Source organism: Vicia villosa, linkage group LG1, assembly GCF_029867415.1.
Source record: "Vicia villosa cultivar HV-30 ecotype Madison, WI linkage group LG1, Vvil1.0, whole genome shotgun sequence".
NCBI classification, from domain to species: domain Eukaryota; kingdom Viridiplantae; phylum Streptophyta; class Magnoliopsida; order Fabales; family Fabaceae; genus Vicia; species Vicia villosa.
In genome coordinates, this window is record NC_081180.1 from 149,642,735 (window position 1) to 149,656,619 (window position 13,885).

At 35.2% G+C, this 13,885-nt stretch overlaps 1 protein-coding gene across 1 annotated transcript; it reads right to left on the bottom strand.

Moving 5' to 3' along the window:
• Positions 1 to 3,059: 3,059 nt before the first annotated feature.
• On the bottom strand, positions 3,060 to 11,693 carry LOC131657199 (plastid division protein PDV1-like). The gene is made up of 3 exons (XM_058926671.1): positions 11,560 to 11,693; positions 4,139 to 4,379; positions 3,060 to 3,566 (listed from the first exon to the last, which is right to left on the bottom strand). The coding sequence occupies exons 1-3, from the start codon at positions 11,691 to 11,693 to the stop codon at positions 3,060 to 3,062; spliced, it is 882 nt and encodes a 293-aa protein (XP_058782654.1).
• Between the last annotated feature and the right edge of the window lie 2,192 nt (positions 11,694 to 13,885).

Sequence of the window (13,885 nt, forward strand, 5' to 3'; positions counted from 1 at the left end):
CAGTCGTATAGCATTTGCATTCATAGTGACGAATCCGCCGATCATAATAGGTGAAACTTCGTCTTGCGTGATACGCTCGAAGTTTGCTAGCATAAATGTAATAGCATTGACCGGACGATTCTGAGAAGTGCAGAACATGATGAACAGTTCTTCTCTGGAAACTTCAGTGACACTCTCTGGTTTACCGAAAATGTAGTGAGCGATAATCTTACGCAAGTATCTGAAAGCAGGGTTATGAATGTTCTCAGAGTGAAACTCATGTTCTTCAGGATTATCGTTTCCAGTGATCTTACCCCAGAAATTTTCCAACTCCCAGTAAGCAAAAATTTCCTCTTGAACTGTGGGGAATGCATCCGCTCCATTAGGGATTTCTAACATAGCAGCAAAATCGCGGACACAAAACTGATATTCCAATCCAAAAAGCCGAAAAAGAATAATTCCTTTCCTCAACCCTTGTCCACAGTTAGGCAGGTAAGTCAATGAGCTCAAGAATTCCAGAGTGAGCTTTCGGTAGGTACAGAATTTGCGGAACAGGTGAGAAACGGTCCAACCGATTTGGTTCAGCAAGTACATGACACTTTCGTCGATTCCTAACTTCTTCATAGTCGGGTGATGAGGATAGCGAGTCAAATCCATTTGTCTCTGAGCTAGCTTAGCATATCTCGCTTCTTGTCCTCTTCCTCGGAACACAACTTCCATATTGTCAACTTCTTGCATCTTGATAAGTTAGTAACTAGATTATCCTATAAGTTGAAAAATATGAAAATTAAGTTAGAATTAGGCTAGTGTTGGAAAAAGAGAAAATTAAAAAGAAATAAAAATTAAAAGATGTAACAAATTATAATAATAATTATAATTATAAAAAGATGAGATTTATATAACAATGATTAAAATAATGATTATAATTATAATAATTATTATAAGTGTCTAAAGGAATGAAAATTTAAATAGAAAATTAAAATAAAAACAAGATAAAGTAAAATAAAATATTTTAAATAAATAAATAAAATAAAGATAAGAAAATGAAATACCAGGATTTTTTAGTTTGGGAGGCATGTTGTTTTGAATGATAGCGCTACATTCTGCGGTAAGCGTTACAGTTTCGTTATCCTTGAGTTTCTTTTTGTTTGAAAGAATTTCTTTTAAGAATTTAGCATATGAAGGCATCTGAGTTATAGCTTCCGTGAAAGGTATGGTTATGTTTAATTGTTTCAGAAGTTCTACAAACTTTTTAAATTGCGCTTCGGTTTTAGATTTAGCTAATCTCTGAGGGTAAGGAATTGGTGGCTTATAAGGTGGCGGTGGAACGTAAGGTTTTTCTTTTTCAGGTTCCACTTTGGTATTGTTTTCATTCGTTTTAGCGGTTTGATCATCAGTTGATGTCTTTTTGGTTTCCTTTGGCTCTTGTTGTGACATGGGTGCGTTTTGAGTTCTAGGATCGATATGTCCATCGTTGTTCGTTCCACTTCGCTCGCGTTCGCATGTCCTTTAGGATTAGGTTGTGGTTGAGCAGGAAACGTGCCAGCAGGGGCAGTAGTAGGTGGTTGTTGTTAAGCTACTTGTGAGATTTGTGTTTCTAGCATCTTGTTATGTGTAGCTAAAGCATCTCACTACGCCAAACAAGTAAAAAGACAACGCTTTTTCTGGCTTTAGCAGCGCTTTAAAGCGTTGTCTATTCCACCGCTGCTGTAGGTAAAGGCAACGCTTGTTTTAACCTTGAAAGCGCTGCTAAAGGCCCCCTTTAGCAAGCACTTTTACTTAGAAAGCGCTGCTAAGGCCCCCTTTAGGCAGCGCTTTTTTGAATTTTTTTTAAGAAAAAGCCTCTTTAGGCGCTGCTAAAGGCCACCTTTAGCCAGCATTTTTTTTTCTGAAAGCGCTGCTAAAGGCACCCTTTAGGCAGCGCTTCTCTTTTAAAGCGCTGTCTATTCCCAACTTTATGCAGCGCTTTCATATAATATAAATTTTTACCAGAATTTTTGGCCATATTTTGCACCAGATTTTCACCAGATTTGATAGTTTTAATATATAAAACAACAACTTGAAAATTATACATACATATATATATATATATATATATATATATATATATATATATATATATATATATATATAAATATATCACCAAATTTGCATATACAAAAAATCTACATATATATAATTAATGATATATACAACAACTTGAAAATTCTAAAATGCTAAATTGATGTTAAATCTACATATTACTATCTTCGAGAATTTCTAAAAAAATAACAACAATGAACTTGTTAGCTCTATCTTCTACATCAACACCTTTAAATTGTATTTTGCCAAATTATGTGATTGTGCTTTTGTGTCAACTTCCATTTGTTTGCCAAATTTTGTTGTCAACAACAGTCCCTGGAAAATCAGAAAGAGGTTGTCAACTATACATGAAACCAATGCTTTATATAAAATAATGGAACCATGACACATTTCAGAACAACCATTACATTCATCAAATGAAATCAAAAGAAATGAAGGAGGATTAGTAACATCAAGAAAAATCAAGGAAGTATAAACTTGAACAAAGGGCATATTTGACAAAGCTCATCATTATTCAAAACTATTTTATAAGCCATCCTGGAGATCCTGGAGAGCTTATGGAAATAAGCTGAAACAAACTTATAGACATATCATAAGGTGTTTCCATGAACTTTATAAAACTGTCTCACAAGTGTTTTATGTCAGTAGATAGATAGGCTTAAATGATTTAATCCAAGCATTTCCTGAGTTTAAATTCGAACCTGCATTGAAGGCATATAATATGCAGTCTCCATTCCATTTTTCACCTGCGATTTCTTCAAGAAACTCAACATTAAACTATACCAATTCACATCGAGCAAACTGCCTAGAGTAGGCATGCCTCCATTTTAGCATATTCTCTCCTATTCTCGGACCAGGTTTCAGCCCTCCACTGAAACCAAGAAAAAACAAAGGACCAAGAGCACTGACAAAAGAAAGAATAAAAAAAAAGAAAGAAAACAAACACATTGCTAGAGGCATAACCCTCATCATTCCACCATAATGATCGAGGTTAAATCCTAACCTCGAGCCAACAATACATCCAGATTACTGGAATGGGCACTAGACGAAGAATCCAATTGAGTTGCTCTTCTCATAGTTTTGTTACCGTGATTTCTATTTTCTTCCCTAAATGGATGTCCATGGTTAGTTACCTGATGTAAATGAAGCATAGCAATCATACTAACAGCAACCAAAGCAGCATTGCCCACTATTCCACCCATATGATCCAACCCGGGAGATTTCTTCACAAAATTGAAACTCGAGACAAAAGCACTAATGAGTATATTAGATCTCTTCCCTTTATCAGCTACAAAATTCTCAGCTGTACATTTTGGTTGTCCAAAAACTTCAGGTGAAATAAGGCCGCTTGCATCCTGTACATCTCCAACAAAAGCAAGAGCTTCTTCAATGACTTTATATTTTTTACCAAGGTGTTCCGACAGTCTCATTGCAAGAACAATTCTACTCTGTTCCAAGCGAGCAATTGCAGCATCTCTTTCAACACGCTGCTGTGTCTGAATGGTCTACATATCAAACAGAATGAAATTATAATTTAGAACAAAACCATATTCAAAAAACAAATAAGGTAGGGCCGAAAAATTCATGATATGGAAATCAAGCATATAATTAACAGATCAATAAACCTTCTCAAGTTCCAGAAGAAACTAAAGGACAAACAATGCCTACAACCTATATATATTGTCGGCTCATTTTATGCATTAAACATCTTAACCATCACATAAACCAAATAATAGACCTTTACATTTTACTCATTAAATCATACTTATCCCTGTTATACAAACCTTCCTTTCCATGGAACATTAATTATATTCATTACCTTTAACAACAATTGGGCCATTCTTTATGAATACAAAGGCTCTATTTCAACCTGACCGTCAAATGTTAATCTTGTAACAATAGTATTCTCATTGAGATGGAATTGTACTACATTGGTATTTGACTTCTATTATCATTATAAATAGCAGTAATAGGTACACAACATAATTAGGATTACCAATTGCAGCACAATAACATTGTTGCGGCAGGGCCCCTAGCGATACAGTGCCATCCATTGTGTTGCAGTTCACAGGAGTCAGTTGCAGCCATTTTTGTGGTCTTCAAGATTCTCTAGCGCGGTCCTTATAGCATTAAGACTCTTCGCTTCACGAACAGGGTCATCGCCATCTTCACTCTGTGGCCGAAAATCCTTCACGAAAACAAAACCGTCACCGTCGCGTGTCGTTTCGGTGGCAACTGCGTCAGTTTTACTGTGAGAGGAATTCGTGATAGTCTTCAAGACAGCATTCAAAAGATCTTCTACTGGTTTCAAGCAAACACTAGAGATAACAAAATGTTTCCAACAAACCTATCACTTCAGTTATTATTAATCTATCATTGTCAACAATGAACACGCATTAGAACTCATGAACACAAACATTGAAATAGATATAGATTAACATCGCGAAAGCATCCACACAAACATTAAGACTATAGTTTATCATTCAAGATTCGAGAATCAATGTAATCCTATCATATCAATATCACTAACCATGATAAATAAAAATGAAACAACTCCAAGATGAGCATTGAGAAGCAACCTATAATCCGTCAAACCTAGGTGAAGGCATACATGTGGCTCATTGTCAGATTCACCTTCAGTGTGCAAAACATGCCCTCCATACTGTGATATTTTCAACAAAAAATATACACACACTATTAGTCAGAGCATCAAACTCAAACCTTACTAAAATAAATCATCTCTTATACACCAAACCATGGAAATTCGAAATATGACAATGACACTGATGTAACACCCCTTTTATACCCCAAAATAAATAAGCATATAATCAGAGAATAAGCATACATATAATTCAAAAGGGCGTCACATCGACGTTTTCACAAACTAAAAGCTTTAAAAAAACGACAGCATTTATCCACAATATACAATACACCTGGTCATTCCAAATAACACCTAAAAATTTAATTACAATTCATACAGAATATGCATTCACAGCGGAAAGTACTAAAAATACTCATGTTTTTCATAAAATGATTCATGTCTCATACCATGATCATATCTCAATAAGTATCTCAACATAAAATAAACAATAATCATAATATTTGGCTTAAAAGCCTCCCGAACAACAAGTAAAGAATAAACAGATTCACGAGTCATAACATAATACATAAACAAATAAAACATGAGTTTAACACACCTAGTCTACCCAGTGTTACATGACCAGAGCATCGACTCACTACCTAATCTCCAACAAACACAGAAGAAACTCCAGCTAAGTCTCTCAAGAGCTACTAAACGCCAGAACCTGCATGTCGCCAAACGAGGGCAACATTAAAACAGAAGGGTGAGAATTCGAATCATTATGAAGAAAGTATAATAAAGCACAATGATTAAATCAACAATTGAAGGAATTCGTCACACCTTATATAACCATATAAATCATAATATCAAATATATTCCACACATAACAATCACATAATAACATAATTGCATATATTCAAACATCACATAACTCCAATGTGACTCAATGCAAGACATGTGACTCTATGCATGTGGTACCCAATATGGACCTAAAGTTCCACCGCTGATTCATATAGAATCTAGCCACGCTTCAGATCCGGACAAGATCAAAGCCACCAAATGTAAACATATAGTTTACCGCTTTCTGATTCACTCTAGAATCCAAGCCACGCTTCCGATCCGGACAAGATCAAAGCCACTACACATGTTTCCAATTAAGGATCAACGTAATCTACGTCTATTTCCATTCAAGGATCACCGTCTATTACCATGTGAACCCACAGTTTCACCGCTTCCACAATAAAGCCGACTATGCTATTAATGAATGTACAATTACCAACCAATTATGAAATTAAGATTACCTCATCAATCTTGACTTAGCGCATACCAATTAATAGTTCAAATCTATGAATTATCCACCAAATTGTACACCACATTCACAACACACATATATTATTCACATATAAAAAGTCAATTATTCAATTACGATTCACAAAATCTAATTAACACTAGTAACCATACTATCTCATGTTAATTCTCATTTGTGCCGATTATATATGAACACACCTTTTCAACATCAAGTAATTAATCATTAGAATTAATGCTAACCAACTACTCACAGAGAATCATTATCAAGACAACATCATTGATATAACAATATATTATTTTCAACATGAATATTCAACCAACATACAAATTCGGTTCATTTCACAAAATACCCCAATTTACCAATAAACCGAATAATCAATTCCATTCCAATTATACTCTAATCAATTGAAAACATTGAAATTAATTCCACTATTAATTAATCAACCAATTAATAAATACACTACATTAGTTCCAATTTATTGTTTCATTTTCTATTCTAAAACCAACATTTAACATAAAGGATATTCAAATCCACACAATTTCGGTCGGTTCGTAAAATATCACAATTTCAACAAAATAACACCACCACAATAATCTACTAATTAAACTTAGCTACCACTGATCCGCTGTCGCGCGCGGGTCAAAAACGAGTAATTTGTAAAACGTAGTACAACGACAATGGCTCGAGTCGTATCACAAGGATTCTTGATTTTATTAACTAAAAGAAAAGTCGAAATTAGGGGGGATTGGTTTGGGTTCGAATCAGAAAAAGTGCTTAAAAAAAGTGATTATGAAAATAAGCTGTTTTGAAAAAGTGATTATAGAAATAAGTCAATCTACCGATTCGATACCTACCAATCATCGATTATTATAATATCACTATCCTAAGCGGATTCCATTCCCGTTCGATTACAATATAATTGACAAGCGCAACAATATTATATGAATTATATTTCCCGTTTGCCGAATTAAGCATTCGGTTAAACATGCAGCGGGTTAATGATTAAGCATACGATAAAACACGAATAAATTGGGAACATAGATCAATCGAACCAAACAATCTACTCTATGAATAATCAAATTAAGCAAATGATAAACACACAGTCGAATTGAAGGAATAGGAATTAAGCAAAATTATATTAATCTCATAGTAAATTGGAACCTGAATACGACAGATTAACCAAGAGGAATTAGTTCGCCATGGAATTCATACAAGCTTCAATATTTTTCGTGAATGGAAGATAGATGCTACAGTACCGCGGCTACTACCCTAAGGGGAAAGAGTACAACCCGTTTTACAATCCAACTGGGTCAAACATACGACCCAGGCCCAAAACTAATTGACCCGAAACTTAACTAAAACTAGTGCTGCAACTTCAACGAATTTTCTGGCCCTTCTACAGTCCGATTCTGACTTCGACTCCAAAAAAAGAATTGTAGCTCTTTCTCTTAACTTTCGGTCGATTATTAGAACGCCTCAATCGGACTCTTGGAACTCTTGTTATGATCGTTTCTGTGCAGACTGCTAAAGCTGAAAATTAAATACGAAGATCAAATAACAATAAAAATAAATTAAAATATAAAAACATTATAAAATACAAAAATAAGACAAGCAAACCATGGAAATGTATAAGTACAACCGTAGAGGAATGTGCATCAAAATGCACTGATCAACCACGTAAATTTTCATTAAATTCGGGACAACTAATTATACCGTTTAATTCGACTATTTCGACCAAACTGTTTTGAATTTTTCAGCAACTTGCTAGCATCCTACTATTTCTATTATTTATTTGTATTAACTTTCCACTATCAAGATCACTCTTGTTTCCAAATCATGATTTTTGTAAAAGACAATCAATAATTAGGCAAATATATGCATACCAAAAAAAAAAGAGAGTTGTAGAAGGGAGGGGTGTGTCTTTAACCAATATGAAGTCTTCCAACTTTTTGTCATCGTATTCAATAATACTGAATGAGAGAATTTAGAAATAATCCCATCATGGATACCCCTCATCTAACCATCAATAACTTTTTCTAAATCTATCCTAACACTTCCAAATTGAAACCCCTCACCGTTAACATAAACAACACACATTAACTGTCAATCTATCAAATCTATCAATGCAAAATAGATCTTTTATAGAAGATGCTAAACACACTCAACAACAAATATTCGTAAGCAACACAGTACCAGTACAAATATATAATAATCAACAATCAGAGAACTAGAAAAGCATTAACTAATTCTCAAAGCAAACACAAAAACAATTAAATGAAACTTGATTGAACGAATGACCCACTAATTTTGCTCATTTTCCTCACAGATAGAATTCTCACTATTGTTTCAAATTCAGATTTCTATTTTCTACACAATAACCTAATCATGTTAATCTACCCATTGACCCAATCATACAAACCCATAATAATAAGGATTCTCCTCCTTACCTCTTTGATTCTTCAAACCCTAGCTCTCACTTGTTCCCCTTTTGCTCCTCTTCTCCACCTTCTATTCTCTTCTTTAAAATTCAGCAAATGAAATGATAATGTTATGTCTACTCTCCTCAATCCTTACTATCTTATGTCATATTGGGCTTAAAAAAATAACACCCCCTATTTACTTCTAACTCTAATAAATAGGCCCAATTAACTATAATCTCTCAATATCTCTATTTAGTTCAATAAACTAAATAAACACCAATACACACAATGTTAATTAATTCAATTAATTATTATATCTCATAACAATTAAATAATTATTTAACACACCAAGTAAAATAAAATAATATAATAAAATAAATACGGATAAAATCCTTTAATAACTCATTGTCTCATATTTCCGGTCTAATCTTAATTACTCGGAAAATTCCCGAAACGCTAAATATTAACTCATTAATATTTCTAATACTAAGAATATTAAAATTTTCGATTAAATATTGATCCGCTATCCCGAACTAATACGGACTAAATCGTCCCAAAACGCGAAAATTTCAATAAACATCAGAAATGACTAAATTAAGCAAATAATTATTAAAAACACCAAATAATATAATTACTAATATAATTAATAAAAATATTAATAAAAATAGGGATGTTACAACTCTCCCCCGCTTAGAATATTTTCGTCCTCGAAAATTCAATCGACACAACCATTTCGACACTGAAACCACACTTACTCTCTCCCGATTCATACCAATACCAAACGTTCCACATCTTCAACCATACAAGCTTCCAAGGATGCTACTCCAATACTCCAATGGAATACCATGCAAACACACTGTTCTCTCGATTTCAAACTTAGCAAGTCTCTCCATCCGATAATCCATCCTTACTGGAATAAAATAAGCGCATCTCGTCAACCTTTTCACAATGACCCAAATCACTTCACAATTACTCGATGTTCTCAGCAACCCGAAACAAAATCCATAGAGATACCATCTCACTTCCACTCGAATAGGATAACTGTTGCACCAACTAAACGGTTTCTGACAAGTCCAGCTCAAATACACAATTCCGCCATATCCCTCTTCATACTTTACCACTAAACATTTTCCTCAAATCTTGTTACATTTTAGTAGCATCATGACGTATACTCAAACCATTACGATGCCCTTCATCCAAAATTCTCTTCTCAAATCTGAAACATCAGGAATACAAACTCGATCATGACTCCTCATGACACTATTCTCATCAATCCGAAAGTTATTACCTTTTTCCTTGCTTCATTAATGCCATCTTGTCAACTAATTCTAAATCCAATTTTTGACCCTCTCTAACCTCGTCAAGAATACCACAAGTAAGCTTCAACATACCAAACTTAACACACGAATACTTCGTCTCACAAACCAAACTCAAGTCTCTGAATTGTTCCAACATCTTTAATTCACGAATCATTGACATAGACATATGCAATGATTTCCTACTCAATGCATCGGTTACAACAATCGCTTTTCCAGGATGGTAATTCAACCCAAAATCATAATCCTTCGAAATTCCACTCGCCTTGTTTTCCACATATTCAATTCTTGTAGTCCCTACCTACCTCAAATCTCGATCCAAACAATAATGCCTCTTAAGTTTCAAAACAAACCCAGCGGCAGATAACATCCATTCATACATCGAATAATTCCTCTAATGAACTTTAAGTTGCCTTGAAGTATAACTACCACTTGTCGATATTTGCATAAACCCACCTCAGCTCAAAATCACAAACCTATAGAAACTCTCTTCCTTTAACCAAAGCTCACATTCAGAAAGCTTCACATATAACCTCTTCTCTTTCAACATAGATAACACAATCCTTAATGTTCAGCATGTTCATCATCACTCTTAGAATTAAAACATCCTAAAAATCATTACCTCATAGAAGCTTATTTTCTTCTTACTCGACAAAACAGGCGCGACTCTATGACTATACACTCAGACATCTGAATCTTTTCTCAAACAAATCCTCAAATCTACTCTTCAACTTCCCCTTAGTCGCTTTACACAATACCAAGTTAGTAAGACAGTTCTATCTCGTCCATTACGATCTCGTCTCCTATCAACAATAGATTAAGGGTGATCAAGTCCTCAATTTGTCAATAGACAGTCGACAATCATAATGAAACATAAACAACCGTTACTAACTATAATAGTGTTCCTTCAAAACTCGCACTCGAAATCACTTAAAATACCAAGATCTAAAATCTCTCTTAAAGTTACAATTACTTGATTCAACTCCAAATAGTTCATACCAAAATTCTCCTCAATTTGGTCTAATGGAAAACAAACTAAATCAATTCCCAAAATCTCTATCAAAGATGCTCAACGGATAATTCAAACACGCAAAAAAGGTAGAAACAAAATCACAGCAGTTGTATCAATAGCATTACTTCTATGCATAACAGATAAAGCAAGATCCAACTTCACAGCACAATCCAAAGATGAAAGAATGCGTTGCACCATTATCAATAATAAAGTACATACCTCAGATTATCTTCTCCTTAGCAGTGGTTTTAGCACCAGGCAACGCAAACACTTTTCCTTTCGCTTGCTCTTTCTTTGGCTTATCACATTTGGTATTAATGTGACCTCGCTCACCATAATTGTAACAAATCTCACTCGAACCAATTCTACACTTGTGTGCTTTGTGACCAATCTTGTTGCACTTGAAACATGTCACATGAGTCCTATCACAATCAACGACACGATGACCTTCAATACCACATTCGAAACACTTAAGTGGAGTAGAAGTTCCTCCCTCACTTTGCTTCTTGCCAGAATCAGATTGTTCTCTCTTGTCATCATATGGTTTCCCACTGGATTGTCCTCTTCCTCGCTTCAAATTTAGAAACCTCATTTCTTTCTTTCCACGCACATCTTCTGGAAAATAGTTTTCCAAAAATGCATCACAGAAAAGAGTCCAAGTAACTTCAAAACCTTCTCTTTCAAATCTCCGCACAGTATTACTCCACCAATCGCCAGCTCCTTTCGTCAGCATGTGAGTACCAAATCGTACTTTCTGTACATTAGTGAAACTCACAACTTGAAAGATCTTCTCAATTTCTCTCATCCATGCTTGTGCTTTGTCCGGTCCATACTCTCCTTCAAAGATCAGCGGATTGCACCTTCGGAAATCTCCAAAAGCACGGAACTCATCCTTTCCTCCATTACCGGCACTCTCTTGTGGAGTTTGTCCAATCGCACCAGTCCACCTCATCACTACCTCAACATCAATGTTACCATTCCTTCCTTCAGCCATTGTCCTAAGACATCCAATGACCGAACAGACAAAATAGTATCGTTCGTGTCAGATACACAAATCTAATACAACAGGATAAAAGACATTAATAACCTTGACCAACTGGTCGACCATGCTCTGATACCACTAATGTAACACCCTTTTTATACCCCAAAATAAATAAGCATATTGTCATACCCTAATTTTGACCCCCCTGAGATGTCACATCTCCAGACTTTTCATCAGAATCAAAACAGATAGTCAAAACATTCACTTGATCAACTGGTGCTTAATCGGGGATATTCAGGAACAAAAGAGCTCAGGCAAAGAATCAATCAATAAAAATATTAGTCTCCAATACAATTATAGGACTCAAAAATCTTAATTCTATCCACCTATGATTGATTAGACACCAATCATCAAGACTCAGGTCTGCTTAGTTCACCAATCTAGGGTTTTGAGCCCATCAAGGACTGTAATCAGGGATCACCTTTGGGAAACCCTAAAAATCTCCAGGGCATTTGTCAATTGGTTCAAATATCTTCAATTGGTTCATATGACATTATTCTTTGGGCATTACACTTCAAATCAAGATCTACAGTCATCAACTTCATCTGGTCGACAATTAGGGTTTCTAACCTAATTCACCTGGACAGTTGACTTTTAATCAGGACATGGATCAAAAACTCAAAACATGGTTCAAGAACTTCTATTACCTCAATATAATCCATTCACATAACTCATTTGAGGAGGAGATCTTGATTCCACACAAAAGTCCAAAATTTCAGTTCATCTGAAAAAGTCAGCTGTACAAGATCACCTTTGACTTTTGAGATTATTGGTCAAAATATGACTCTTAGGGATCAATATCATCAACATATGATCATTGAAGTCATTTGACAAAGAAATTCAAGAAAATTCATCAAGGATCAAAAAGTCAGGAATTAGGGTTTTTGAGGGCATTATGGGAACTCAAAATTTCACCTACACAACTCAAAAAACTTCCAACATGAAAGTTGTAGATCTTGCAAAATAAAATAACATCTTACAATGCAACCTTTTTCAAGAAATCAATCATTTAAGAGATTTGGGATTTGGAAGCTTTAGGTCATAAAAACTTAGACCCAAACGATTCTGAAGAAACCCCAAACTAATGAATTGAAGTAGATGTTTAGGGCTTTCCAAATTGTGCTCAACCTCCTCCAAATTCATTTTGAGCTAAGAGTTATGCTTGTTCAAAGTTGGCCTCATGAAGGAAAATTATAGGTCATGTATCATTTTGAAACTTTGCAATTTTGTGCATATGGCCTCACTAATGGATGCTACACGACCCATAACACATCTGCAAACATACCATGCATTCATTTTCACCATGGCATAAGGATTGAAGAAGATTCCCAAAACAAGAACATGTGATTTTGTAATCATTACATTTGTGAATTTATGGCAAATGATGATTCACCAATTGGAATCTTCTTCTAAGCCAATTAGAGCTCACTCTGCATCAGAAATGTTCCCTAAGATCACAAGAGATCAATGGATAGGGAGCTAGCTAGAAAATTCAATGATCACATCTTGATATTATTTGAAATTTCTTCATGCTTAAGAAACCAAACTTACTTCACTAAGCAAGCTCTCTACAGCCAAATGCTCTGAACCTTTTGCCTATAAATACAAGTGCATTCCTCAGTATTAGACACACCAAAGCAACTCAATTCCTTGCTTTCTCCTTCTCTCTCTCTCTCATGCTTATGGTTTTTCGAAGTTCTTTGGCAAGAAGAATCGATTTCTTCAAACCAGGGCTCTTCTTTGGGAAATAAGCATTCTAACATCTCAAAGGGGTTCATTTGAGGTGATCCAAGCACCTGGATCACTTCTTTAAGTGGAGGAGCACCATAGCCACTTTCATTTTGGAGCTCGAGCAGTTGGAGGTCTATAACATAATTCAAAGGGTGTCAAGCAAGTCTAAGCACATCAACATGTTCCTAGGGGTGTAGTGAAGCTATTCAGATGCCTGCAGCACATCTGTAACCACAGAATCACCAACCTCCATGTTCACTTGAAGCTCAAGTAGAAGGAGTCGAGTAGAGCAATCCTAGAGCATTTAAGGTGCAATAAGTATCCAGTTAGCATCACTGAGTCCCCAGGAAGCTTTTAGGATCATTCATACAAGCCCAGGTGATCTCCATCATCCTTACGACCTCCATTTTCAG

Bases quoted from the DNA above. Each gene is read 5' to 3' on its own strand.
- LOC131657199 (XM_058926671.1), bottom strand. From the start codon at position 11,693: ATGGCTGAAGGAAGGAATGGTAACATTGATGTTGAGGTAGTGATGAGG. The intron at 4,380-11,559 runs GTGCAATCCGCT...TGTTATCTCTAG, and splicing joins GCTTTTGGAGATTTCCGAAG to TGTTTGCTTGAAACCAGTAG. The intron at 3,567-4,138 runs TGACTCCTGTGA...TTTGATATGTAG, and splicing joins ACCACAAAAATGGCTGCAAC to ACCATTCAGACACAGCAGCG.